This window comes from Artemia sp. Qi Xiang Cuo, chromosome 10 (genome assembly GCF_049724085.1).
Source record: "Artemia sp. Qi Xiang Cuo chromosome 10, ASM4972408v1, whole genome shotgun sequence".
NCBI classification, from domain to species: domain Eukaryota; kingdom Metazoa; phylum Arthropoda; class Branchiopoda; order Anostraca; family Artemiidae; genus Artemia; species Artemia sp. Qi Xiang Cuo.
The window spans coordinates 15,618,356-15,642,734 of NC_142803.1; the positions used below are offsets into that span (position 1 = coordinate 15,618,356).

The window sequence follows — 24,379 nt, forward strand, 5'->3', positions numbered from 1 at the left end:
TAAAATTAAATACATAATGACTGAATATATTATTGATGAAACATAGTGATCCTTTGGTTAGGAATCCTTACGGTTTAAAATTTACTGTATTTTGTTTCATTTTGTAGGCAATTTAGTTGCTCTTTTTATTTGAGAGTTCTTTTCTAAAAGTATTTAAAAATAAACTTATTCCTACGAAAAAAATTCTTAAAATATATCCCATGTCCCCCAACCACTACTGATCTTTTGGCGTTTGCCACCTCCCTCCCACCCCTCTCCCCTGGAAAATTTTCTGCCGGCGCCCTTGTATTTCACAAAGCACATTTGTGAACTAACTAGGCCAAGTTCTTCTTTAACTGCCTTTCTCTTCTTTCAAAATCTGTGACTGCAACCTAATTTGACAGAGCATTCACATTTGCATAATATGTTGAAACATTCACTTATCATGCCAGCCAATACGAGTTGAAACCCTGACTGTTTATCACCTGAAGGCTGGTATTTATGCCCGCCTATTGAAACTGAATATGCAACAGTTCAGGAGTTTCTAGTATAAAACTGATGGTAACAATTTTTAGTAGAAACAAATAAACTTATGAAAATGTCTTTTGTGAATTAATTAGGAAAAAAAAATAAAAGTCAAGTTGTTCCTTTCAAAATCCTCTAAAAGTCCGTTTTAATTTGATTGAAATTGTATATAACGTTATCTTAGACAAGTTCCAATGGAATTTGCGCAAAAAAGTTTAATTTGGGAATACCAGACAAAAAAATAAAACAAATTAGGAAAGTCATATTATATTGCTAGATCAGGGAATATATATAAACCAAAACCGAAGCCTTTATGCGTCTGTTGTCACTAAACAAGTTAAAAATATTTAACATCGAAGAGATAGCCAGGAATTTTTCAATTTCCGTTCCCCTTAAGCATACCCTTTCATAAAAGTCTATCTATATGATTCCTCATCAGAGGAAGCGCTTCGAATCCTACGAGAAGAGGCTGCAAAAGTAGGACTGCAGATAAACTAGACTAAAACGCAAATTATGGCCATAGACCCATCCTCCCCTGCTGCCAATCCTTCAGTTAGCCTGGATAGCACCACAAGCATCGAAGTTGTACAAAGGTTCATCTACCTGGGCTCCATAATTTCTTCAGATGGCTCGCTTCTTTCTGAACTACAAGCGAGAATATCCAAAGCGTGTTCTGCCATGGGCAGACTGAACCGTCACCTCTGGCGAAAACCAAACATCAGTCGCACAAAGAGGCTGCGGATTTTCAACGCCCTCGTCGGCTCTGTGATGCTCTATAGAGCTGAGAAGTGGCAAGCTTTAGCCGCAACCCTCAAGGCAATTGATGTCTTTCATTCGAAGATCCTGAGGAGGATCAAAGGTCTACGATGGTTCGACTTTGTTCAGCAATGAAAAGCTGCTGTAGCTCACCAAGCAGTCTCGGTTTTCCACCCAAGCAGCCGAGCGAACACTACGATGGTTCGGACACCTACTTCGAATTCTCCACACATACCTGCGAAAACGATCCATGACTTCGACCCTGTCAAAGCCGGTTGGAAGCGACCTCGAGGCCGACAGAAGAAACAATGGTCTGACAGCCTGTCCGAGTTCCTGAGGATAGCAAATATCAGGTTGAGCGATGTGCAAACGCTTGCCATGGACCGAAGCGGATGGAGGAGGCAGACGTCACTTTCTACGCCGAGCAGCGCCCGGCAGGAGACATAAGTCAAAGTAAGTCAAGTCATATGATTGCCAGATGTCATCAGCGGCACTTAACACTTTTATTCCGTCGGCAATACCGTGATACCTTTTTTTATATCAAAAAGAGGTACCTTTTTTTTGTAAATGAAACCTTATAGGCTAAAATAGAGCAATTTTCCTCTATTAGGATTCTGAGCAATAGCAAGAAAAATCATATATTTCCATTTTGAATTACAAGAACTACTACCCTGATTACTATTTTTAATAATTGCTTTTTAATAGTGTAATCCTTGACTAGGTGTCTAAGAAATCCCTAACCAACTAGGAATTTTCGAATTTAATTGCTACATGCTTTAGTTTTGCGGTTGCAGCGATGACTTCGAATTGAATCTTTCTGACTCGAAACAATAAAGGAAGAACAGCCCCGGTTTAAATTAACCAGGTTTTTTATTCAAGAAACAACGACAATAGATTTTTGGTGATAACTCCACTTTCACAAGATTTTGTGACTAGTTCCGACGATATTCAAAACTACACCGAAGTTGATTGATCTTGAATTCCATGTTAGCAAGAAATGTTTTACAAGCAAAAAGCCTCTTCTCTCTGTCCATGACCCTAGTAGCCTTTTACAAAGTAACCTTTTGATATTAATTAATTTATAAAATGGATATCGATAAACAAACTTGAACGAAAGGTTTTTTACAGGAGGGAAGGGCAAGCTTAAGCCACTACTTCGGCATTTGATGTTGTTGCCAAACAAGCCATTTAGTGGTTTCAAATAAGCTTACCTTACACACTTGCTTAGTAGCGTTCGTTACTTTTTATTTATAAATGAACATTTTCAAACTCAACTTGAATCCAGATAAAAAAAAAACACAAAAATGTACTGAGATAATTTCTTTCGAAAATGCCTTTTAATGTTTCAAGAAAGTTATGTTCGAAAATATCTCGCATTGTTTTCTCTGTGCAGATTTTGAAACTCACGTGCTTTAATACCACCCAAAAGTGCTGTCACAAATAAAATGTAAACGTCAGTTTGTTAACGTCAGTCTGTCTCTAAGTTTTTTGTTACGTTTACATAGCGCAAATTGTATAAGCCTAAAAATTTTACGTTTGAAGCTCTTTCAGGAGACTGGAATGATGCTGATATGAATGGGGTTTTAAGCCAATGTGAAGTCATCTTAACAGTTGCTCTTATAAAAAAAAGCTTAGGGTGAATAGGATGACCTTTACGTAAATAGCTAGGGCAGTCTAACGGGATAGAAGAATCTTGGCTAATGTAAACAAATTTCTGAGATAAATGTTTCTTCTAATGATTGTTAGGATTTGTATTTTTAGTTGTTCCAGCCAAGGTCCGGTCACTAAGGCCTGAACAGAACAAAATTTAATATTTTTGATATAATTATAAAGAAGATAACATGACAAGAAAAAATTGAGATGAAACTACAGGTACATTTAGGTAATTTGATGTGACGCTAATGGCAGTTTTGGGACCCAAATAGAGACATTTTCATAAGGCACGTTCTTGGCAGCTTTGTCTAAGCCTATTTTGCAATCCAAATAATGTTCTATAAATTCAAATATTTAAATAAGTTTTTTTGAAAAGGTTGTATATCGCATACAACCATCTAGTTTAAGTTAAAGTCCTTTTGCCATTCAATACCCTCAAAAAATAAAGTAATTGCTGGTGGTTTATTTACACGTCACTTTAAGAAACTATTAAATAAAAAAAACTAGTTTTTTTTAACTTAAAGTAATGAACGACATTAAAACTTAAAACGAACAGAAATTATTCCGTATATGAAAGGGGCTGTCCCCTCCTCAACACCTCGCTCTTTACACTAAAGTTTATTATTGTTTAAAAAAATAAAATTGTGAGACAGAGTCAAAATTTAGCGTAAAGAACTTGCCGTTGAGGAGGGGAAAGCTCCTTTCATATACGGAATAATTTCTGTTTGTCCTAAGTTTTAATGTCACTCCTTACTTTCAGTTAAAAAAAACTTATTTTTTTATATTTAATTTCTTAAAGTTTTTGAATTAATACAGGTTTGATTTTGACTCAACGTAGATGAATAATAAAAAAAAAATTGCATATTAATTTTACTTTTTTTTGGCTAAATGGCTTTCTCGATATTTTGTTCTGACGTAGCTTACGAATTAACTGACGTAACGAACTTCTATATTCGTATTTTTTTTATTACATATATTAGGGAGTTCATCCCCTATTCAATACCTTGGTCTTTACGCTAAAGTTAAAATTTTGTTCCATTTCTTTAAGTATGACCCCTTAATCACAAAGGCCGTTAATTAGAATAAATAGCTCTGATGAAAGTACAAAAAAACTTTAGCGTAAAGAGCGAGTTAATGACTTGGGGGTGAACCCAATTATATACATAATATTTTCTGTTCGTTTTAGGTTTTTATGTTGCTCTTTACTTTCAGTTGAAAAGATTGTTTTTTTTTATATAATTTCTGATGTTTTTTTTTAAAATAATACTGGGAAATCCGGCGCCCCTTCATAGTAATGTCCCTTCCCCCATGAAAACTTCCTCCATGAAAAAATCTTCCCACGTAACCCCTAAACCAACCCCTCCCCCCCACCCACCATAAAAAATCCCCCTGAAAACTTCTGTATACTTCCCAATAACCAATACTATATGTAAACACTGGGCATAGTTCATATCCTAGGACTACTGGGTTGACACGATCACATCTGGGAAAAAGAAATAAATAAAACAAACACGCATCTGTGATCTTTCTTTTAGTAAAAAATACAAAATTCCACATTTTTTCTAGGTAGGAGCTTGAAACTTCTATAGTAGGGTTCTCTGATACGCTGAATTTGATGGTGTAATTTTTATTAAAGTTCTATGTCTTATAGGGGTAATTTCTCCCTTTTCTCGAAACTAAGGCAAATTTTCTCCGGCATGTAACTTTTGACGGGCAAGACTAATTTTGATGAAATTTACATATTTTAAATCAACATAAATATCTGACTCTTTTGATGTATCTATTGGTATCAAAATTTCATTTTTAGAGTTCCGGTTACTATTGAACCGGGTCGCTCCTCATTTTCAGTTCATTACCACGAACTGATTGAAAAAAAAAAACGTGGAGCTAATAAAGATCCATGCTATTTGCAATTTCATTAGTTAGGGGAGCGATAGAAAACTGCTACTCAAGACATTTAGTTTTTAGTTCATGACATTAAACAGTTGCTGTTTTTTCTTTTTTTTTTAAGTGGGCAAATAAAGGGCTTTCACACATCTAAGATGTTCAATGCTACCGCTACTTTTGTTTGGCAATGCGACGATTAGGTTTTTTTTTTCAAAAGTCACTGAGAGAAACGGATTCTGAAGAAGTATGGACTGAATACTTTGAAGTAGAGATACGAGTAGTATTTAAAGCTTAATACCTTTATTTTTTCGAAAGTGACATTTTTTAGAAAGCGATTCCATTTTTTTAGAAAGTGACACCCATTTTTAGAAATATTTAGAAAGTGACACCCATTTTTAGTGACACCCATAGTGACACCCATATTTAGAAAGTGACACCCATTTAGAAAGTGACACCATTTTTTTTTTGAAAGTGACAGATTTTTAGAAAGTGACACCAATCATTTTTTTAGAAAGTGACACCATTTTAAACATATTGCATCTATGAGCTGTAATAGTAATTTAGTCCCGTATGCGCTATACGGAAGCGAGTCTACAATCTCTAAGTGTCCAGAGGCACTGCCCCCATAAAAGAAAGAATCCCAATATTTCCAATGTTGCTGGCCCTTTTTTTCCAATTACGAATAAAAAGTTTTCCTTTAGGATTGAGTTCCTTTCCGAAACAAATCCTGCTGTTCATGCCACATTTCAGAGTTGGTCGTGGAGAAGAATTAAAGCTCAAGGTATTAAATGCTATGTGGAAGTAGGGATGCTCAACTTACTCAAGCCCTCCATATGTGTTATGTTGGAAATAAGGGAACCATACTTTATAAAAGATTATTAGATAAACAGATAAAATGCAAGTCATAAAACTCGGGTATTCTCTGGAGCCTTGTTGCCAAAGATCTTCTCATTTATTTTTTTTATTGGAATCCTTGTTTTTTTTCACATTTCTTGTTTGTTTCTTTATTATTGTTTTGCATAGGATCTTGTAGGATTATTAAAATAAATATTTTGTTTGTATTTAGTTTAAAAACGATACAAAGCTGAAAGTTTTTGGGAATAGCTCTGTCCTAGCATCTTACATGCTAGATGCTAAAATCTTACTCTCTTTGAAAGAAAAGAAAAGACAATTGAAAAGCAAGTATTTACTGTTGTTACTATTCCAAAGTTGAGTTGACCAAAGAAAGAAAAGTTGGGAAGAATAACCTTTTAATCATTTTGTCTAAAACATAATAAGTCCCCTCTCCTACAGACAACCAGTCCGTGGGTAATTGTTCTTTTAAAAAAATAAGTATATAGCATATACATGCCTCAAATGGTATATGCGAATAACCCATTATGGAAAGCTGAACGAGTAATTTTCCTTTCATTGACTGAATGATAGTTTATTTCAAAATTTGATTAGTGATTTTTGGCCTAAATCGTCCTTGAATTGACAATAAACAAAATATAAGCTCATAATTCTCAATATTTTAAAAAGCGTTGCGTATTTTTACGTCTTAAGCCAACTTAGGCACCCATCTCCCAAATTAAACTCCTGTATTTATCCTCGACAATAAAAAAAAATCCAAAGTAAGTAAAATATTAATATAAATTAAAATTATACTAATTTATCAAACTATTTATAAAGCAGTATCTATAAGCGGTACTACAGGAATAAGAGTTTATATGAGAATTCTGTGGAATTTCCTGGAAAATTATTTTCTCAAATGAAATTGGAATTTCTTTTATTAGACTTACACCTAAGACCCTCAAAGTGAAAAGAATAATCTTCTTACCATAAAGCTTTATCGCTCCATCGGATTCCCCTAACGAGTTTCTTGCAACACATCGATAAGTCCCGAAGTCACGATTTGTTATATTTCTTATTTTCAATCTCATGAATACTGTATACATATCTTCAATTTGAACGATTTCGTATCGGTCACCTATAACGAAAAGGGATTGTAACTCAATGCTCTCAATAACATAACCTAACTGGACGCATACAAAATCAAAAATTACTTTTGCTCTTTCTCTACCCAGAAAAACTGCGATTTTTTTATGACTACAAATTAAAGTCAAGGGCGATGATGACCTAATAATTTGTCCGTTATAAAATATAGATATCCGTTATATAATTTGTCCGTTATATAATATAGATATCCGTTATATAATTTGTCCGTTATATAATAAATAATTTGTCCTTTATATAACCGTTATAAACGGTTATAAAATATAGCAAAACTACTGTCCAAATTCATTTTGAGTCTTGTGGTTTTACTTTAGATAACCTAAAAACGGATGCATTTTTAGTGTATTTGGAGATAAAATGTTTAGAAAAGCTTATTTTTAGTATTTTTGTTTTAGTTTTTTTTTTGTAAGACTTCTGAGACAGAACAGTGAATCTTTTCAAGTTTTTTTCCTAACGATTGAGAGACATGCCTTCGAATAGCAAGAAACAATTTCTGCTTGCCAAACTTGAAGATGAGACAACTCATGCTTTTTGTTTAAACAACCTATAACTATAGCTACTTATATGCGAATATCACACCGCACCTGTAAAAGGATGTTTGATTTTCTGAAGGTTTGATCACTGAGAATTCAATCCTATAAACAGAACAAGTCAAACAAAATCGTTTAGAAAGAGCGTAGTGGCAAATTCACATTTAGTTTTTGTTCTCTTACCGTCTTTATTTATTTACTAGGCTAAAAGCATATTTCTTCCGGTGTTCGAGTGTAACCTACCTTGTGGGCTTTCAAATTTGGAGATGAGTTGTGGATCGTAATTAGTATTGATTTCTGGAAAATTAATCGGAGCTATTAAAATATTCTTTCATTAGACGGATAGTTTTGAAACATTCATATTTTGTATAGATTTAAGCATGTATGTCATAGTTCTTAAAGCATCTTCTATTAAGCAGTATATTGTGGTCTACTAACCACTAAAAAAATTGAAAAAATTAATCTCTTCTCTTGTCCGTGATTCAATAATTTTGGAATCCCTGAATGTGTTCCTACGGTTTATTAAGTAAAGTTAGACATAAAAATGTTTAAACGTATAAATTTGAAGCATAGCTAAGCTTGTGCCTGATCCAGATCAGACTTCATATTGGCGAGGGATCCCTTATGCTTTTTATCCCTTGATCTTATCTCTGAAGGATACCTAGACATGTTAAATCAATGTTTTATGTGCTGTTAAACAAGCTGAATATTTACAAGGTATAAATTCACAGAACAGCAAAAATTATCTCCAATCCAGACAAAACATCTTCCACATGAAGGGTTTATCCCTTTACTGGTCACTTATCCGTATCTTTGAAAAAAATCCCTAGACTTGATGAAGTCCAGTATTATGTAATGTTAGACACTTAAAATGCTAAAAAGATATTAATTTCTAGGATAGCTAGCATGTCTCCTACCCAGCCCAAAATTTGTTTGCATGACGGACTTATCTGTTTACTGAAACAATTTCCTAAGGTGGAGGTTTTTCTTTCGATTCCAAAATATGTAAGAAAAATTACTAAATAATTAAACTCATCATATAAGGATTCAGATATCTATCTGTCATTTTTTATGACAATAAAAAAGATTGGCACATTTTCTTCTTCTATTTGTATTCTAGAAATATTCTTCCATTCTTTATATCTTTTGCCAGACCTTCGTATTTCTAAAATATTTTCCCTTCTAGAAAATTCTTGTTTTTTTCAACTTTGCTAGTGTTATCACTTAACAAAGAATAAATCACACTTATGACAATAATTACAAATTTTATTATTTGAATAAATTTTATAAACAAAAAACTGTACACAAAATTGTTTGTTTTCTTGAATTGATATTTAAAATAACTTGACTTCTTTTTATGTTGATTTTTTTCTTTTTTGCTTTCTACGTTGTTTCGATATATCAATTTGATTTTACCGGAGTTATGATTTTACTCGAATCTTATTTTAGAAAGTCTTAAATTACATGTTTATTTTATAAATAATAACCTTCGATATTCAAAACACATTTCCAAATGTGATACGACATAACACATATTTATTACCCTATTACATATTTATTACCCTTATTACCTTCTATTTGTATTCTAGAAATATTTTTCCACCTTTACATCTTTAGCCAGACCTTCCCATTTCTAAAATATTTTCTCTACTAGAAAATTCTTATTTTGCTTCAATTTTGATACTGATATTACTTAACAAAGAATAAATCACAATTTTGATTTTGATTACAAATTTTATTTGTTAAATAAATTTTATAAACAAAAAACTGTACACAAAATTGTTTGTTTTCTTGAATTGATATTTTATTTAACTTTTCTTCTTTTTGTAGATTTTTTTTTTTGCTTTCTACGTTGTTTTGATATATCAATTTGATTTTACCGGAGTTATGATTTTACTCGAATTTTATTTCAGAAGCTCTGAAATTACATGTTTACTTTATAAATAATAACCTTCGATATTCAAAACACATTTCCAAATGTGATACGACATGACACAAATTTGTTACCCCTGAGATGCAGTTGCATGTGTTGCTCCACAACTGTGACCCTTCTGTCTAATTAGCTGCAAGGCTCCACAGTGCGCTGGAGGCAGATGTTTGCTTTCCAATTGTCCAATGCTGTATTCCAGTAGGTATTCAGTGAAGTGCAAGAGACCGATTGGAAGTTAAGGTCAGATCATTGGGTGCTGTATTAGCTCCCCTCCCCCTCCGTTTTGGGTATAAGTTTTGGTTGTTTAAGTTTCTTTGCGGTTTTTTAGTTGAACGAGACACCTTTGGTCCTTAATTTTATAGATTATGAGCAAGCGTTCAATTTTGTTGATAGAAGAGCTGTAGCAAAGGTTTTTATCCTTGTATGGTATACCAGACAAATAAATTAAAGTTGTTGATGCTATGTATGAGAATAACACTGCTGTGGTTAAGGTAGGAAATGAGGTTAGCAGCTGAATTCGCATTAAATCAGGAGCTAAATAGGGTTGAGTTTTATCCCCCTTTATATGGATCATTTTGATGGATTTCGTCTTAAAAAGCACAGGAAAGGCAATGGGAAACCACAGAACCAAATGGGGAGGAAAGAGTCTCCTGAACTTAGATTATGCCGATGATTTGAGCGCCCTAGATGAAAGTGTACGGGAAATGAATGAGCTTTTAGAGGTTTTGCGAGTTTAGGGTGCTAGAATAGGTTTGAAAATAAATGTTAAGGAGAGTAAGTCACTAACTCAAGGAATAAGTGAAGATTAGAAGGTGACGTTGGGTAACAAAAAGATTGATGAGGTGGACAACCTCACTTACCTTGGTAGTATTATTAGTAAAGACGGTGCAAGCAGTGAAGATGTTAAAAGTAGAATAGCCAGGGCACAGGGTGTTTTTCACAGTTAAAAAAAAAGTTTAGAAAAATAGGAAGATAAGTCTAGACATCAAGATTAGAATATTAGAAGCTACAGTGATGACAATGGTCAAATATCGTTCTGAAGCATGGGCGTTCCGAGAAGTGGATGAAGATTTTCTACATGTTTGCCAGAGAAATTGCCTATAGATTGTTCTGGGTACCCGGCTTACTGACAGTATTTCAAATAGTAAGCTGTTCGAAAAGGGTGCTTCAATCCCGCTTTCTAGGGCTATAACGAGAGAAAGGGTTGAGATGGCTAGTGTATGTCCTGCGGATGAAGGATGACAGATTGCCAAATATTGTCCTTTTCGACCAACCGTCTAGGGTTAAACGGAAGGCTGGTCATCCGCGGTTGAGGTGGGAAGGAGTCATAGAGAAAGATTTAAAGGAAACAGGAACTTCCTGTGAGGGTGTAAAGAGGGACGCTTTGAATAGATTGGGATGGAGGATGAGTGTGCGTAGCTGTGCTGACCTCAGGAGGAATAGTGCTGCGGTGAATTGTTAGTTGTAGTAGTGTCAGTATATAAACGAAATTCTCAGTATTATTTTGTCATCATTGTCTTCACTGTTTTTTTACAATTTCAAGATGTCATTTTTGCATAGCTAAAAATAGGCCATAGTCTCGAAAAGTAGTTATATTTTATTATTTAAAATTTAATGTTTTGAAAAGTAATAGGTATGCTATGAAATGAAAATCTAAATAAAAAGAGTTCTTCTTATTTAGAAAAATTACGAATATTATTAAGTTCATTTAACAAAGTACACATTATAAGAGCAACTTTAAAGTTCTGAAGTCAAAAGAGATGAACAAGTAAAAGAAAGCACATTCTCGGTATTGTATTTGAAACCACATGCTCGCAAAATACTCCACATGATCCAACGTGTTGTCGACCAGACTACAATAGATCATCGATTAATTTTGATTTATTCTGTTTAAACATTCAAGTGAACAAAAGCATAAAGATAATTTTTTTTTTTACAAATTGTGTCTTTCAATGCTAACAAGCAGTAGATCCAGGATGGCTCTAGCTAATAAAGGAAAGAATAGATTAGAACTTTTGTTGAATTCTCTGCAATTTTTGAACTAAAATCAAATTGGAGACAAAGTCAGGACAGGTAGTCTGAGTGAGAGGCAAAGCTGGCATTACCTTTTTTAGGATTGTGTAAAAATGATGTCATTTTACTTAAAAAGCAGATATGAAATCTGTCGAGGCCAATGCATCACCGTGTGAAAGCATATCCTGAATTACCATGAAGCTAAATAAATGACTTATCGACGACGGTAGTTTGATTGACTATTTCAAAATTTTATATCGTGCTGCAAAAACTGGCCGATAACAACAAAGCCGTGCTGCAAAAACTGCCGTGCTGCAACAACTGTCGTGCTGCAAAAACTGGCCGATAACAACAAAGTCATGCTGCAAAAACTGTCGTGCTGCAAAAACTGTCGTGCTGCAAAATCTGGCCGATAACAACAAAGTTGTGCTGCAAAAACTGGCCGATAACAACAACTAAACATGACATTATGAATTTAAATCTGAAAAAACCTGCATGGGTTTTAACATTGCATTTCAAACGAGGATCAAGTCTTTCAATTACTCTGCTCAGTGCTACAAATGTAACAATTGTTTTTCTTTGATTAACTAAAAAAACTTTTTCCACAAAATAAGTTTTTCAAAGAAAAGTAAAGAGCTCCATCAAACAAAAAATGAGCAAAAATAAAATCAAATAATCTACCAAGCGATAAACTACCACAAATCAGCAATGATAAATAAATGAAACCGAAAACGAACAGAAATTACAAGAAATGACCGAGTCAAACTCAAAACGAGCAGAAATTAACATAAGTTGGGCTCAAAACCCCCATGCCTTCCCAAGGCCAGAACATAATTTGCACTTTATTGAAAAAAATAACAAATGAATGTGCATTTTCAGTTTAATATACATATACTGATATTTAGTAATTAAAATCTTAGTATAATTTGATTTTTTAAAGTTATAAAAGTAAAAACATTTATATTTTTTTCAGTAAAGTGTAAAAAAACCCTACGTTAAACAAAATAAATATCTCAAAATTTTGATTGGATATGTTTGGGGGAATGATGGGCGTGGGGGGGGGGCTAGTTGCCCTCCAATCACTTTTGACGATTAAAAAGGGCACTAGCCCTTCGAATTTCCAGTCGAGTGAGCCTGTTTTGAAGTTTCTACGACAACACCTTCTACAAGAACCTTATATGCCCCCAGGGCATAACTAAAAACCCTTGCCCTGGGGGTTGTGGGGGACTGTACTCCTCAAAAGCATATTTTCTATCTGGAAATCAACTACATTGAACAAAATGGCTATCTCATAATTTTGATTGGATGTTTTTGGGGGAATGATGGGCGTGTGGGGGGAAGCTAGTTGCCCTCCAATCACTTTCGACTGTTAAAAAGAGCACTAGCCACTCCAATTTCCGATCGAATGAGCCCTTTTCGAAGTTTCTACGACAACTCCTTCGATATGAAGTGCCAGGGTATGGAGAAAAAAAAAAAAACATTGTGCCCACATCGTTCTTTACTTATGATTTCCAACATGGGAGACTATAAAGTGGAAAAGAAATTAGATGGCAGTATTTCAAGGTGTGAACTTTAGATTTTGATTTAGCAACAAGTATAATGGATCTCAGTTTCTTTTTCAAAATTAAACAAAGCTTGTTTCAATACTGTTCAGTTGAACCAGAACTATGCTTATTAATTTTCCCACAAGACAGTCTTTTCAAAAACACGTTTTTTTTTATACAAAGAATCAAGCTGCAGTCTTTGCATAGCTATAACTACTTTAAGCCATTATTTCTATTATAGCTCATTCGAAATGCCTGACGAGGAGCAAAAGGAAATACTCACTGTCTCTTTTTTGGAGAATATATTACTCCGAATAACATTTTCAAGAATTGTATGCACTTTGATATTGAAAAGCACACAGTGGAGCGTTCGAACATGGAGATCTTGGCAAATTTAAATATGGTAGGGAATGCAGTATAGATTTTCTGCAGGTTTGAAAACATATAAACTTTCTTTTTCTTAAGAGAAATAAATCTTTTTTCATTATAAGAACTTCAAGATACTGTATGAGGCAGTATTTTGCGTCTGGTCTACTGAAAGTGTTTACTATAGACTTTTATCGCTTATCTCTTTTTACTTTTTATTATCAATTTTTTTTAGGTTGCAGCTGAGATTTTGCAGACTAAAATAGGGGACTAGTAGATAGAGGATCACTCACGTCACTAGAAATAAGTTGTATTCTCCGTGTATCCCATCACACTCAAAACCAATTTCCCGATGGCCTGCATAAACTTCTCAGAAAATTACAAACTTCTCAGAAATTACAATTTATAATAAGCTTATAATTAAAAAATATTTTGTATGACTAATCTTTACGATTCATACTTACTTGTAGAAGCTGTACCAGTCGTGTTTCACGTCAACTGGTAACTAAAATTCAGAGTTTTTTTGGATTTGAAATGTAAGCTCTCTAGAATCAAGGCTAAAATATTTGGAGATTGAGGAATGTTAACAAATCTATTGTCCCATATATATCGATGAAAAATTTCATATTTATGATTGTTCAAAAGAATATAAGGAAAACGCCAATGTTATTTTCCAGAAAAACAGAAGAACAAGAGAAAGAAATGAAATGTAATTGGAAAGATTTACAATCTTTCCAAAATAATAATCATTACTGTTATAGTTACGTTTCACCCCCTTCCCTCTCCTAAGGTATTGACGTAGCCTTGGACTGCATAGAAGGTATTTTTTGTATTATGAACCACCTGTTGAAAAAAAAACAACAAAAAACATAAAGCAAACAAACAAATCAGCAAACTTTTGCATATACCCTAGGGCTTAATATGAAACTGGGGGGGGGGGGGTGGTTAAATACACTTAAAAAATATCAAATATTATTTTACATGTTTTGAAGGAGAATATTGGTACTTTGGATGTTTACACTGTAGTTTACCGGGTTTTTACCAGGCAAATATGTAGGAGTTAAGTTTGGTTTAGGGAGAGGGGAGGTATTATTTACCTGAAACCCTTAAAACCAGTGAACTATACAGAAGACAAAAAAAGTTATAGATAAAGCCAAAAACAATAAAGTTTTGGGGGAAGGGGTGAGTTCTAAGCCCTACGGATACATAGATGACCGAGGACAGATCAATAGCACCACAGGCAATAAATGAGACTCGAAAGTAAGAATAAAAAAGGATAAAAAACAATTCATATGTTTCTTTTGCCCTATTTCTTATTTAGCTTTGGGGTCATTTGCCTGGATATTAGGTTTGATATTAGACTCAGTTCCATTTGAATTTCTTTCCTAATTTAATTAAATAATATTCTTAAATCTAATCTACATTAAATGTTCAAAGAATATTGATTTGTTTTCAAACAAAGCATATCAACTAACGCAACAGCTTAAATATTGTTATCAAAATAACACTTACTGCTTATAATCATATCTCCCCTTCCGGTAGTCCAGTAAAGTATAGCCTTTGGATAAGCTTCTACATGACATTCGAGTATTACTTCCCTCCCAAGGGGAACGCCTTCTAACTGACTTGGGACCATAACCATGGGGGAAACTGGAATAGACAATAGTGTTATAGAAATATGATTTCTTAGATCCGTTCCACTCTTAGGAATAACATCTTGTATTTTTTCCTGAATAAGACGACCTGATTTTAAATGACAATTAACTTAAAACGAGTCAGATCAAAATACTGAGTTCCTTGCTTATGGTTCAGGGTAATGAAAGGTAGTTAAGAAGTAACATTTAGCACTTGGAGTCAGAACTCGCAAGAATTGATGCTAAAAGGCAATATAAATCAATAGAACTGATATTGTATGCTGGTTCCAAATAAATAAACTCCACTAAGTTTGAATTTACTCATTCAATCAATTCAACTAGTTAATATTAAGATATAACAAAAATATTTTTCTGTCACTTCTAGCCTTCTTTTATTATTTTTGGGCAAGAAGCTTTCTTTTTTTTGTGTTGGAAAATATTTGACTCTTTTTTCATCAGTTACGTTTTTTTTAACAATATTATTGTTTTTCAATTCATTTGGCTAGCCTATGATGGAATGACATCTTGTTAATTTGCTGGGCAGACTTTTCAAAATCGTCCTCGGTGGTGTCCACAAAATTAAGTTCGTTGAGTTTCAGTTTCTCCAATTTATGAACTGAAAATGCAATAAAAATTTATATTTGAATATTTGTAAGTTTAGGTCAGGCACTAACGAAAAAATTATTTTAAGACGGGGGTCTCTACTAATGAAAACAATTAGTTTCATTTGTTAATATGCATAAAAAATACCCAGTAACTGGGGAATGCTCACGATTTAGGGAGGACGATCAAGGCTCAGACCGTTTGCTCAGTCCCTGGTGTAGCTGTGCATATGTACAGCTGTGCATATGTAGCTGTGCATATGTTCACTTTGTAGCTGTGCATATGTTCACTTTTAATTTAAAGATCAGAGCAGCGAAAGGAGAGTTGGGGGATGCTAAAATTTTACTTATATAAAATAGCATATGAAAACAATAGACAAGGTAGGAAGCGTCCCTGAAAAAAAAAAAGATCAGAATTTTCCATTTAACATGTCTACAGATTCATAATTATCTTTATCTGCAAAATTTGATACTTTGTCTCACCCTGAGAAGGAAAGTTGTCGATATTTTTGTTTTTTGTTTTTTATCTTACCAAATCAGCTGTCATACAGCATCAGTAATGGGATCACTCGAATTGAAATTTCAGACTTTAGTCATGTTTGAGTAGAAAAAGTACTTATAAAAATATAAATTTCTGATTAATTTTGCTGCGAGGCAACAATTCAGATTAAATAGGGCAAAAACACTGTTGGATAAAATCTTGGAATAAAACTTAGATTCAACAAATTATAAATAAAAGCTACTTATATAGCCCACAGTTTTCCAAATCATGCTGCCACACGGTGTGACGTTCATAACTTAATATTTTTGCAATCAATACATGGATAGTATTTTTGCCAAATCATGGAACATGGATGACTATAATGGATCAGTTAAAAGATCATAAACTCTAACGTTTAGGTCTAACGTAATCTATAATCTATAAATGGATATCTTCCTCTATTACCGGCTATAGAGTCTTGAGGGAAAAAGACGATGATTTTTTTTATTTAATTTGTATTTGTTGGTAGTTTTGAATAAATGAACTCTCAACTCTAAATCATTCGTGGTTATTTAGGGAGGGAAAAAATTTCAGGCCTAAATTTTCCGTCTTGTCATAAAAAGTTATATAGACCATTATGGAGATCAAGGAGATAAATCTATAATCTCACTTCGTTTGGATGAACACATATTTACGGAGCAAGTAGTTTGGATGCTGATTGAGTCACAGCTCCCCTCTTATTGCAGAAATGTTTGAATTCTCGGGGGTGGGATGGTTTCTGGCAGAACTTAAGAACACAGGTACTTTTGCATTATAACTAAACCAGCGCTATAGACTGGACAAGGAAACCAGACACGAAACCTGTAAAACGGCTATTTGCAAGACATGCTTTGCTATTTGCAAAGCGTGGTTTCTCAATGAGTTTACTTTATTTAAACGATTGTTTTTTGGTGTTTAGGGGGGGGGATGTACCTAGGTTAGGTTAGGTTACGTACTTATTATATGCTATGCTTTACGTTTTCATACTGACTTTTTCAGCATACTGACGTTTTCAGGGGAGATTTTTCCTGGTATTGGGGGGGGGGATGGATCGGGGGTTATATGGGAGGATCTTTCCATGAAGGAAGTTTTCATGGGGGAAGGTACATTGCTATGAAGGGGACGCCGGACTTCCCAGCATTATTAAAAAAAGATCAGAAATTAAATATAAAAAAACAAGTTTTTTAACTGCAACAGCAGCAACATCAAAACTTTAAACGAACAGAAAATATTGTATTTATGATTGGGTTCACCCCCTATTCAATACCTAACTCTTTAAGCCAAAGATTTTTTAGTACTTTCATAAGAGCTATTTATATTAATTAACGGCCTTTGTGATTAAGCGGTCTTTTTTAAAGAATTGGAACAAAATTCGAACTTTCGCTTAAAGAGCAAGGTAATGACTAGGGGGCGAACCCCCTAATATATGTATTAAAAATATATGAATATAGAAGTTCGTTACGTAAGTTAATTCGTAAGTTACGTATACTTATTACTAATAAAAACGTTCGTAAATAAAATTAAACAAGTTTCGAGAAAGCCATTTAACCAAATAAAAGTAAATTAATATGAAAACTTTGTTTTAATTATTCATATACGGTGAGCCAAGATCAAAACCTGCATTAATTCAAAAACGTTCAGAAATTAAATAAGAAAAACAAGTTTTTTTTAACTGAAAGTAAGGAGCGACATTAAAACTTAAAACGAACAGAAATTAGTCCGTATATGAAAGGGGCTGTCCCCTCCTCAAGGCCTCGCTCTTTACGCTAAAGTTTGACTTTCTCACAACTCTATTTTTTTTAAACAATGAAAAACTTTAGCGTAAAGAGCGAAGCGTTGAGGAGGGGACAGCCCCTTTCATATACGGAATAATTTCTGTTCGTTTTAAGTTTTAATGTCGCTCCTTACTTTCAGTAAAAAAAAACTTGTTTTTTATTTAATAATGCACAAGCACCAGAACACAGTTTACGGGATAAAGCACTTTCTGCTAATGATCAAACATTGTTTAAAGAATGACAGTTCTCAGAAGCGATGATACTTTTGCAGTATATTTATAGAACTGTATAAATATAGCTATAAGAGTGAAAATTTGAGGTAGATTGCAGACCCATTCATGTAGAATATAATCATGAAATATAATTCTAAAAATGAATATAAATTAACCTAGCAGCTTTATTTTCAATTCAAAGTAAAAATAAATGTTAAAACTTGAAAGAAACGCAAATAATCTTTTATATGAGGGGTACTGTCATCCCCTAGATCTTCACTCTAGATCTTGATCTTGATCTAGTGAAACTTGATCTAGATCTTGATCTAGATCTAGTTAAACTTGATCTAGATCTAGATTTTGATATAGATCTAGATCTAGTGAAACTCTAGAGTTTCAGCATGCTATAAACATAGACTTTGCTCTTTGAATAATCCTCCAATTGAAGGTTTTTTTCGAAGAGTGGATTTATATAAAGTTTCCTGGGAATTATACGGGACTCTAAAGAGACAGAAATTCCATTTTTAAATATGGCTTCTCTGATCTTTAGTGACAGAGATAAATTGATATTCTATTTTTATACATGGTTTCTCTGGTCTTTAGGTCAGAGAGATAAATTAATATTCTATCAAAGCCATAATAGTGTAGCTAGGAACACCTTCGAGATGAAAAGATTAACGCAGGAAAGGGTTTCCTACGAATTTCAATTGTGACAGCGCAGGGATACCGAAACAAAGGAAGACGCAGAAATAACTTTTAAGGGATTATTTGGGCGAAACCGTTTGAGACATTTTAGAAGATGATTTTAGAAGATGGTTTGGGGTGAAACTCTGTGGTCTTATAATACACAAGTTCCATTTGAATAGTGTTGTGAGGTCCCTAACCCCAACCCCAAAAGGCCCCATCCCCCCAACACATAGGGCCCCATCCCCCTGGACCCCAAAAGGCCCCCTGGGTCCCCAAACGCCCCTCGAGCCGCCAAAGGCCCCCGGGGCCCCTCTGCGCCCAAAGGCCCCCCGGGTCCCTAAAGGCCCACCGGGTTCCCAAAGGGGCTAGGGCCCCCAAAGACCACCCGGGCCCCTCCATTCCTCCCTCCCTTTTTGAATTTTTTTTTGTTTTTTAGGACTGAAGTTTTTAGACTTAGAAATTATCCAACATTTTTAGGTTTTTTCTTTAACCCATTGGAATAGAGTTTTAGACTAGAGTCTTAGCTTAGTTTTACTTAGAGTTGAAGTTTAGTTTAGTTATGGTTAAGAGTTTAATGTTTTACCTTAGAGTCTTAGCTTAGAGTTTTCGTTAGAGTTCTAGTTTAGTTTTAGTTAAGAGTTTTAGCTTAGATTTTTAGCCTAGAGTCTTAGCTTAGAGTTTTAGTTAGAGTTGAAGTTTAGTTTAGTAATAGTTAAGAGTTTAGAGTTTTAGCTTAGAGTCTTAGCTTAGATTTTTTGTTAGAGTTCTAGTTTACTTTAGTTTTAGTTACAGAGTTTAGAGTTTTACCTTAGAGTCTTAGCTTAGAGTTTTAGTTAGAGTTTAAGTTTAGTTTAGTTATAGTTAAGAGTTTAGAGTTTTTAGCTTAGAGTCATAGCTTAGAGTTTTTATTAGAGTTCTAGTTTAGTTTAGTTATAGTTAAGAGTTTAAAGTTTTACCTTAGAGTCTTAGCTTAGAGTTTAGTTAGAATTCTAGTTTAGTTTAGTTATAGTTAAGAATTTAGAGTTTTAGCTTAGGGTCATAGCTTAGAGTTGTAGTTAGAGTCTTAGCTTAGAGTTTTAGTTAGAGTTGAAGTTTGGTTTAGTTATAGTTAAGAGTTTACAGTTTTAGCCTAGAGTCTTAGCTTAGAGTTTTAGTTAGAGTTCTAGTTTAGTTTAGCTATAGTTAAGAGTTTGAAGTTTTAGCTTAGAGTCTTAGCTTAGAGTTTTAGTTAGAGTTCTAGTTTAGTTTAGTTTTAGTTAAGAGCATAGAGTTTTAGCTTAGAGTTATAGCTTAGAGTTTTAGTTAGAGTTGAAGTTTAGTTTAGTTTAGTTTTAATTTATAGTTTTACCTTAGAGTCTTAGCATAGAGTTTTAGTTGGACTTGAAGTTTAGTTTAGTTATAGTTAAGAGTTTAGAGTCTTAGCTTAGAGTCTTAGCTTAGAGTTGTAGTTAGAGTTGAAGTTTAATTTAGTTATAGTTAAGAGTTTAGAGCTTTAGATTAGAGTCATAGCGTAGAGTTTTTATTAGAGTTCTAGTTTAGTTTAGTTTTATTTTAGTGTTTTACCTTATAGTCTTTACTTAGAGTTTTAGTTAGAGTCCAAGTTTAGTTATAGTAGAGGGTTTAGAGTTTTAGCTTGGAGTCATAGCTTAGAGTTTTAGTTATAGTTCTAGCTTAGTATGTTTTAGTTAAGAGTTTAGACTTTTATCGTGGAGTCTTAGCTTAGAGTTATAGTTAGAGTTCTAGTTTAGTTTAGTTTTAGTTAAGAGTTTAGTGTTTTACCTTAGAGTCTTAGCTTAGAGTTTTAGTTAGGGTTCTAGTTTAGTTTAGTTTTAGTTAAGAGTTTAGTTTTACCTTAGAGTCTTAACTTAGAGTTTTAGTTAGGGTTGAAGTTTAGTTTAGTTATAGTTAAGAGTTTAGAGGTTTTAGCTTAGAGTCTTAGCTTAGAGTTTTAGTTAGAGTTCTAGTTTAGTTTAGTTTTAGTTAAGAGTTTAGAGTTTTACTTTAGAGTCTTAGCTTAGAGTTTTATTAGGGCTGAAGTTTAGTTTAGTTATAGTTAAGCGTTTATAGTTTTACCTTAGAGTCTTAGCTTAGAGTTTTAGTTAGGGTAGAAGTTTAGTTTATTTATAGTTAAGAGTTTAGAGTTTTACCTTAGAGTCTTAGCTTTGAGTTTTAGTAAGAGTTCTAGTTTAGTTTAGTTTTAGTTAAGAGTTTAGAGTTTTATTATGGAGTCTTAGCTTAGAGTTTTTTTTAGAGTTCTAGTTTAGTTTATTTATAGTTAAGACCTTACAGTTTTAGCCTAGAGTCTTAGCTTAGAGTTTTAGTTAGAGTTGAAGTTTAGATATAGTTAAGAGTTTAGAGTTTTAGCTTAGAGTCTTAGCTTAGATTTTTTGTTAGAGTTCTAGTTTACTTTAGTTTTACTTAAGAATTTAGAGTTTTACCTTAGAGTCTTAGCTTAGAGTTTTAGTTAGAGTTTAAGTTTAGTTTAGTTATAGTTAAGAGTTTAGAGTTTTTAGCTTAGAGTCATAGCTTAGAGTTTTTATTAGAGTTCTAGTTTAGTTTAGTTATAGTTAAGAGTTTAAAGTTTTACCTTAGAGTCTTAGCTTAGAGTTTAGTTAGAATTCTAGTTTAGTTTAGTTTACTTATAGTTAAGACTTTAGAGTTTTAGCCTAGAGTCTTAGCTTAGAGTTTTAGCTTAGAGTCTTAGCTTAGAGCTTTAGTTAGAGTTGAAGTTTAGTTTAGTTTTAGTTAAGAGTTTAGAGTTTTATCCTAGAGTATTAGCTTAGAGTTTAGTTAGAGTTCTAGTTTAGTTTAGCTATAGTTAAGAGTTTGAAGTTTTAGCTTTGAGTATTAGCTTAGAGTTTTAGTTAGAGTTCTAGTTTAGATTAGTTATAGTTAAAAGTTTAGAGTTTTAGCTTAGAGTCATAGCTTAGAGTTTAAGTTGGAGTTGAATTTTAGTTTAGTTTAGTTTTAGTCTATAGTTTTTGCCTAGAATCGTAGCTTGTAGTTTTAGTTAGAGTTGAAGTTTAGTTTAGTTATAGTTAAGAGTTTATAGTTTTAGCCTAGAGTCCTAGCTTAGAGTTTTAGTTAGAGTTGAAGTTTAATTTAGTTATAGTTAAGAGTTTAGAGCTTTAGCTTAGAGTCCTAGCTTATAGTTTTTGTTAGAGTTCTAGTTTAGTTTTATTTTAGAGTTTTAACTTAGATTCTTAGCTTAGAGTTTTAGTTAGAGTTGAAGTTTAGTGTAGTTATAGTTAAGGGTTTAGAGTTTTAGCTTGGAGTCATAGCTTAGAGTTTTAGTTAGAGTTCTAGTTTAGTATGTTTTAGTTAATAGTTTAGACTTTTATCGTGGAGTCTTAGCTTAGAGTTATAGTTAGAGTTCTAGTTTAGTTTAGTTTTAGTTAAGAGTTTAGTGTTTTACCTTAGAGTCTTAGCTTAGAGTTTTAGTTAGGGTTCTAGTTTAGTTTAGTTTTAGTTAAGAGTTTAGCTTTACCTTAGAGTCTCAGCTTAGAGTTTAAGTTAGAGTTGAAGTTTAGTTTAGTAATAGTTAAGAATTTATAGTTTTAGCTTAGAGTTTTAGCATAGAGTTTTAGTTAGAGTTATAGTTTAGTTTAGTTACAGTTAAGAGTTTAGAGTTTTACCTTAGAGTCTTAGCTTAGAGTTTTAGTTAGAGTTCTAGTTTAGTTATAGTTAAGAGTTTAGAGTTTTAGCTTAGAGTCTTAGCTTAGAGTTTTAGTTAGAGTTGTAGTTTAGTTTAGTTATAATTAAGAGTTTAGAGGCTTAGCTTAGAGTTTTAGCTTAGAGTTTTTGTTAGAGTTCTAGTTTAGTTTAGTTTTAGTTTAGAGTTTTATCTTAGTCTTAGCTTAGAGTTTTAGTTAGAGTTGAAGTTTAGTTTAGAGCTTTAGCCTAGAGTCTTAGCTTAGAGTTTAGTTAGAGTTGAAGTTTAGTTATAGTTAAGAGTTTAAGTTTAGAGTCGTAGCTTAGAGTTTTAGTTAGAGTTGAAGTTTAGTTTAGTTATAGTTAAGAGTTTAGAGGTTTTAGCTTAGAGTCTTAGCTTAGAGTTTTAGTTAGAGTTCTAGTTTAGTTTAGTTTTAGTTAAGAGTTTAGAGTTTTACTTTAGAGTCTTAGCGTAGAGTTTTATTACGGTTGAAGTTTAGTTTAGTTATAGTTAAGCGTTTATAGTTTTACCTTAGAGTCTTAGCTTAGAATTTTAGTTAGAGTTGAAGTTTAGTTTAGTTTTAGCTAATAGTTTAGAGTTTTACCTTAGAGTCTTAGCTTAGAGTTTTAGTAAGAGTTCTAGTTTAGTTTAGTTTTAGTTAAGAGTTTAGAGTTTTATTATGGAGTCTTAGCTTAGAGTTTTAGTTAGAGTTCTAGTTTAGTTTAGTTTTAGTTAAGAGTTTAGATTTTTACCTTAGAGATTTGGCTTAGAGTTTTTTTAGAGTTCTAGTTTAGTTTATTTTTAGTTAAGAGCTTACAGTTTTAGCCTAGAGTCTTAGCTTAGAGTTTTAGTTAGAGGTGAAATTTAGTTATAGTTAAGAGTTTAGAGTTTTAGCCTAGAGTCTTAGCTTAGAGTTTTGGTTAGAGTTGAAGTTTAGTTTAGTTATAGTTAAGAGTTTAGAGATTAGAGTCTTAGCTTAGAGGCTTAGCTTAGAATTTTAGTTAGAGTTCTAGTTTATTTTTACTTAAGAATTTTAGCTTAGAGTTTTAGCCTAGAGTTGAGGAGGAGGACAATAGATATTGATGACAATAATAAAATAAAATAACCACAAAATTCCACATTATTACTTATAAATACCAAAACCATAGGTTAGATTAGGTTAGAGGTTATGTTTCTCCACGTTTAAGTTAGGTTCATCTAACCTCCAAAATCATAGGTTAGGTTAGGTTAAGTATGAATAAATATTAATAAATAAATAGAAACATTTCTACATGTTTAAGCTAGGTTGGGTTAGGTTAGGTATAAATAAATATTAATAAATAAATATAAACATTTCTCCATGTTTAAGTTAGGAGAGGTTAGGAATAAATAAATATTAAAAAATAAATAGAAATATTTCTCCATATTTAAGTTAGGTTAGGTTAGCTTATCATGAGCGCTTATGATAAGCTAACCTAACCTAACTTAAACATGGAGAAATGTTTCTATTTATTTATTAATATTTATTTATACCTAACCTAACCTAACTTAAACATGTACAAATGTTTCTATTTATTTATTAATATTTATTTATACTTAACCTAACCTAACCTAACCTATGGTTTTGGAGGTTAGATGAACCTAACTTATACGTGGAGAAACCTAACCTCTAACCTAATTTAACCTTTGGTTTTGGTATTTTTAAGCAATAATGCGGAATCTTGTGGTTATGTCATTTTAGTATTGTCATCAATATCTATTGTCCCCCTCCTCAACTCTAGGCTACGATTCCCAGATAAAAATCTTAATTAAAAAGAAGCTATAACTCTAGCTGAAACTCCAAGATAACACTCTAAACAAAAACTCTAAACTCATAACTTTGAATAAAATAAACTTCAGCTCAAACTAAAACTCTAAGCTAAGAGTCAAAGCTAAAACTATAAGGTAAAACTAAACTAAACTACAACTGTAACTAAAACTCTAACCTACGACTCTAAGCTAAAACTCTAAACTCTTAACTATAACCAAACTAAAATTCTACTCTTACTAAAACTCTAAGGTAGGAATCTAGGTTAAAACTCTAAATTAAAACTCTTAACTAAAACTAAACTAAATTTGAACTCTAAATAAAGCTCTAAGC

General features: G+C 32.8%; 1 protein-coding gene across 1 annotated transcript in view; it reads right to left on the reverse strand.

Annotated features, from left to right (window-relative positions):
• LOC148947508 (lachesin-like) overlaps positions 1-24,379 on the reverse strand; it is a 113,026-nt gene that overhangs the window by 13,070 nt on the left and 75,577 nt on the right. The window contains exons 6-7 of the mRNA XM_089095873.1: positions 14,691-14,828; positions 6,620-6,769 (exon numbers count right to left, since the gene is read on the reverse strand). Coding sequence (XP_088951999.1) covers positions 6,620-6,769; positions 14,691-14,828 — 288 coding nt within the window. The remainder of the gene's footprint in view (positions 1-6,619; positions 6,770-14,690; positions 14,829-24,379) is intronic.